This window comes from Branchiostoma belcheri, unplaced genomic scaffold (genome assembly GCF_001625305.1).
Source record: "Branchiostoma belcheri isolate BF01 breed outbred unplaced genomic scaffold, Haploidv18h27 scaffold658, whole genome shotgun sequence".
NCBI classification, from domain to species: domain Eukaryota; kingdom Metazoa; phylum Chordata; class Leptocardii; order Amphioxiformes; family Branchiostomatidae; genus Branchiostoma; species Branchiostoma belcheri.
In genome coordinates, this window is record NW_017804307.1 from 13,976 (window position 1) to 19,227 (window position 5,252).

The 5,252-nt window shown below is 42.7% G+C and overlaps 1 protein-coding gene across 1 annotated transcript in view; it reads left to right on the plus strand.

Annotated features, from left to right (window-relative positions):
• LOC109483651 (deleted in malignant brain tumors 1 protein-like) overlaps positions 1 to 4,882 on the plus strand; it is a gene marked incomplete at its 3' end in the record, with an annotated part of 16,281 nt that extends 11,399 nt beyond the window's left edge. The window contains exons 15-22 of the mRNA XM_019786686.1: positions 1,806 to 1,880; positions 2,046 to 2,120; positions 2,615 to 2,843; positions 3,045 to 3,157; positions 3,460 to 3,576; positions 3,763 to 4,074; positions 4,288 to 4,395; positions 4,583 to 4,882. Coding sequence (XP_019642245.1) covers positions 1,806 to 1,880; positions 2,046 to 2,120; positions 2,615 to 2,843; positions 3,045 to 3,157; positions 3,460 to 3,576; positions 3,763 to 4,074; positions 4,288 to 4,395; positions 4,583 to 4,882 — 1,329 coding nt within the window. The remainder of the gene's footprint in view (positions 1 to 1,805; positions 1,881 to 2,045; positions 2,121 to 2,614; positions 2,844 to 3,044; positions 3,158 to 3,459; positions 3,577 to 3,762; positions 4,075 to 4,287; positions 4,396 to 4,582) is intronic.
• Positions 4,883 to 5,252: the final 370 nt, after the last annotated feature.

The following is a 5,252-nucleotide window of genomic DNA, read 5'->3' on the forward strand; positions in this document are numbered from 1 at the left end:
GAGGAAGTGATTTACCATATATCGCTACGGAAATGTTGACGGAAGTCTGAACAATATGTCCTAGCACCCCCGAAAATAGTATGGTCCTGTGTCAACATTAACATAATCTATGCCAGGATGTAATAATCACTATTTGATACTCCTAATTAATAAACGTGTGGAACATTGCATGCAAAAAAAGCAAAATTTTCTTAAAGTGTAAAGTATATTATGTTTTAATAGGTTTAAAATAAATTTAGTTGCCTAGAATGGTAAACAGAAATATACCGCCATAATAAAAATGGGAGCATCCACATCAAAGCAAAATGAATGTCGCTTCGCCAGCCACCAAAAAAAACTTCGCGAAGTACACACAGAAAAAAACAAGTACCCATAGAAAATACAAAGTACCCATAGAAAATACAAAGTGCCCATAGAAAATACAAAGTGCCCATAGAAAATACAAAGTGCCCATAGAGAATACAAAGTGCCCATAGAAAATACAAAGTGCCCATAGAAAATACAAAGTACCCATAGAAAATACAAAGTACCCATAGAAAATACAAAGTACCCATAGAAAATACAAAGTGGAATAAAAATGCTAAGTGTACCTATGGGCCTTCGTACTAAACGACTCTACCCTGTTCGACGCCACGTCCAGCACCTGGACGCCTTGTGCTGCCCTGTGGTATTTGCAAGCACCATGTCATTGTGGGAGACAAATTCTAGCAGACGTAGTACCCTGTCTTTGGCGTCCCAATCTCCTTGGATAATCAGTATGTATTTTTTTGTTCGCTTTGTCTATGATTAGTTGCAGTTGTAAAACTTTTCAACTTCATCGTCGTGTAGTCTGATATTGGTGCATGCACCTGTATTATTCTGATATTAAAGGGCAAAGCACGCATACGGATATTCATCATCCTTCTATTAATTGGGCAGCATGCCATCACCGTGTCTTTAGAATCTTTGTTCACTAGTAGACCCACACCATTTGCATGTCTGTCTCTCTCTACTATAGTATAGCAAATGACCTTCCTCTGTCAGTTGTTCGCCACTGTTTTTCCACCTGGTCTCGCAAAGCCCTACTACATGCCACGCGTATCTTTCCAGCTCTTTCAGCTTGCCAGTTTGAGAAAGAGTTCAGACATTCCACGTAGCTAGCGATTGACGTATACGCTCTTCCGCGTAACCTCTTTGGAGGTGGTTCACCAGTAGCGGACTTTTCGTCATCTCCGCCCTGGTGGTCGATAGAGGACGGGGCCCTTTTTAGCCCGGGCGTCGGCCGATCCGGTCTGGAGGTAGTTATAGTGTACATATCATGCAGTGTGTCTTGAGCAGGTTACCCAGTGGAGTCTATCCCTCTCCAGGCCCTTACCACTAGTGTGGCCCCTCACATGGTTTCGCCCGTCTGCTGAAGCGGTGTACCGGGGTGTGGCGCTTGGAGCCAACATTAGAGGATGGGTGAAGTCTAGTAGTGCCTGCTCACCCCACTAATGGTCTTTCGGGTGCAGCAGACAGACAACCAAATGTGCAGATCATGGTGCAAGTTGCAAGTCCCTGGTTAAACCAGGGTTCGGTGTGCAAGCCCGAGGTACTGGCCCCTACCCAAAGCTCCCTACACAGCTGCAAGTTACTACTGTTAAAACACGAGCCAATGTTAATTCTGTACATCCCAAGATTTCCAGATATGTGTTTCTCATCAATGCCTCTGTCTAGTTAAATGCTACAAAAATCCCACTTATGATATCTGTAGGGAAGATACGCAAATTGCTATCAATATTATGGTACTTAAAAAGCTAAGAAATACCTTTTTTTTTACTTTTCAGGAAATAAAGATGGCGAAAACCGAGAAAGGGCTTGGTGGACCACACCATTTGAAACTACACCTTGGCCAACGTGGAGTGAGTTTATATGAAAGTGCCTAACCATTAGAAATTCATTCAAAACGTATATTTAACTTGCCACATATTGTATCACACATTGTTGATAATTTCGGTATGTATTATATGATAATCTCATTTATGACTGAGTCGTAAATCACATCAGATACATACAAACTATAACAGCTACAGTGTCAAAGACGTCGGCAAGTACTGATGGCACCTGGTGGGACCCAACGACAGAATGGCCATGGGGAACAGGTAAGCTTTATATCTACTAGTATGGGGTGATACCATATCTAAGTAAACATCCAATCTACGATTGTAATATTTCCCTATTACCCACAGGAAAAGGGAAACGTCGAAATAGCCATTAATCATATAATTGATTTTTCACTTGGTCACTCGTCTGGCAAGACGACAAGGGCCCAAGACTCATAGTACGTAATTTAAACCGGACTTAGATTTACCAAGCCGATGTGTTATTCGTGGTTTTGTTGCAACAGTCACATTGATTGCAAAATGTTTCGTAAAAAGGAACTACTGTCCCCTTCTATTGAATTGAAAATCAGCACAACTTTATATTCTTGTTAGTTACTTTCAAACGTGGGTCCGAATCTTATGAACAACATTCGTTTTTTTTTTCTAAAATATTGACACAAGGATGGCACTAGGCAAAAACGTTCCGACACAGATGAAAACTGCTAATGTTAATGAAAAGACGTCATTTCGTACAACATTAATTTTCCTCACAGAAGGCCCTCCCACAATTCCTTGCGGTGGAAACATCACGCAGTCGTCAGGTGTCATTGAAAGTCCGTACTACCCAAGTCCCTACTTTTGCTACGCCAACTGCCAGTGGACCATCAGCGTAGCTCCTGGATCAACCATACAAGTTGTGGTCCAGGATTACGACATAGAATCTGGCTACGACTACCTGTATGTCTACGACGGCAGGTCTACCAGTTCCCAACTACTTGAACGGTAAATATTCAGCACCTTGAATAGTTACGAGATTTTGGACATTTACACTAATTTCCAAATCGGTGCCAGCAGGTAAATGACCAAGAGAGCATATTAAAGCTATAAATGCTGCATCCAGGCTATTTCAAACAAGTGTAATTACACTGCACATGATCTGCAATGTTTAGTAATACTGACACGAACTTATTGTCTACTTCATAGCCTTACTGGGTCAGGATCCTGGCGTTACTACTACAGCTCATCCAACGAGGTTCTGATCCACTTCACTAGCGATGAAATTATTGTAACCCGCGGCTTCAGGATTAGATATCAAGGTTAATGAAGATGTTTACTATTATTTCAAAGTTTTTTTTTTTAATTTTTGTACTATGTTCAATAGTCGTTGCCATACATTGTGACATGTACAATTGTCGTGCAATCAAGTTCCTCTATATACGTATACGCATGAATTCGGTGTATCAAAAACACGATACCAGTCTACCATGACTGTCCTCGTTGATTGTAAGGGATGTTGGTGGTGGTGGTTATTTTTCACGTGGGGTTCATCAATGGTTGTGTGCTTTATTCACATAGTTCTGTCATTAATAAGTTCACTAAACAAATATTTACCCTGTAGAAATTCATGGTAACGGCACTACCGAAGAACCGACCACGACTCCAGACACTTGGTGGTGGACCACGGCCTGGAACAACTGGTGGACGGCACCTGCAGGAAATACCGACTACTACCACAGTAAGTGCTATGAAAGCACATTTGACAATAAGTCATATATGAAAGCTTACAACTCACGTAGTGCGTAATTTTCTATAAAAGTAATGTATACTTTTAAAATTACGTAAATTTTGGTTGTTGGCAAAGCTCATGTACTAAAGTGACCCGATGGTCGTGGATTTGGACTAAACTTCGCTAGTTTTACAGACTTCCGGGTCCGACTGAGGGGCGGTGACGGCTACAGCTACGGCAGAGTGGAGGTCTACTACAACGGACAGTGGGGGACTGTCTGCGACGACAACTTCGGGTGGCAAGAAGCCCGAGTCGTCTGCCGTGAGCTGGGATTCTCCACCTACCGCACCTACCACCACAGCGCGTACTACGGACAGGGCAGCGGACCGATATGGATGGACGACCTGAACTGCGACGGGCACGAGAGCTCCCTGCAGTACTGCCGACATCTCGGTTGGGGGAGCCACAACTGTGGACACAGCGAGGACGTCAGTGTGATTTGTGATGGTAAGTAATGGGATTAAAAAACATTTATGATTTTTGCAAGGTTTGTAGACTGAAATCTGTCGGTGTTGTGTGTGTGTATGACGTGTGTGTTTGTGTGTGCGTGTGTGTGTGTGTCTGTGTGTGTCTGTGTGTGCGTGTGAGTGTGTGTACTTCGCTCAGTTAGCATTAATCTACTGGAGTACCAATAAATAATTGCTGTAATTCTCTATGCAGCCTTTAATGGAACAACCGAAGAACCGACCACGGCTCCCGACACTTGGTGGTGGACCACGGCCTGGAACAACTGGTGGACGCCAGCTGATCATACTAATTATTATCACAGTAAGTACTTTGATATAATTTCCCTTTATTTCGTACTGTCCCTTATAAATAAATGTCTTTAACACTTCACAGATTCAACTGTTCCAATGGATCTAACTGGCAACTGTGGAAAGGTTGAAAAGATCGCATTCATAGCATCATATAAAAAGGCAAATACCAACTTCAAACTTCATATCACACTCTACAGACTTCCAGGTCCGACTGAGGGACGGAGACGGAACCTACGGCAGAGTGGAGGTCTACTACAACGGACAGTGGGGGACTGTCTGTGAGGACAACTTCGACTACAGAGAAGCCCTAGTCGTCTGCCGTGAGCTGGGATTCTCTGATTATTCCTCCTACGGTAATGCCTTCGGACACGGCAGCGGACAGATATGGATGGACGACCTTGGCTGCTCTGGGTACGAGAGCTCCCTGCAGTACTGCCCACATCGCGGTTGGGGGAACCACAACTGTGAACACCACGATGACGTCGGAGTCCATTGCTGTAAGTTAAAGTTCCATACTGCTTGTGTAATGGTTTATGGTACAAATGTGTGCATTCCAACAATACTAAGATTACGTTGATTTGGGGTGACTGCCTACAGATTACGAAGACTTAAAGGCCTGATTACGCCTTAAGAAAAAAGGGCATGCAGGCCCGCACTAAGTACTGGAGAAAGGGCGTTTAAATATTGAAAAATGTACTAGTAATAATTTTTTCGTCGTTTCGTCTGACTGTAACTGTGGTAGGAGATGAATCAATTGCAAACTATATATCAATATATTACGGTCTTTGAATGAATAACACGATAACAGCACATTTATCCAATTATATTTCACAATGCTATATGTCATAAGACTATAAATTAATGGGC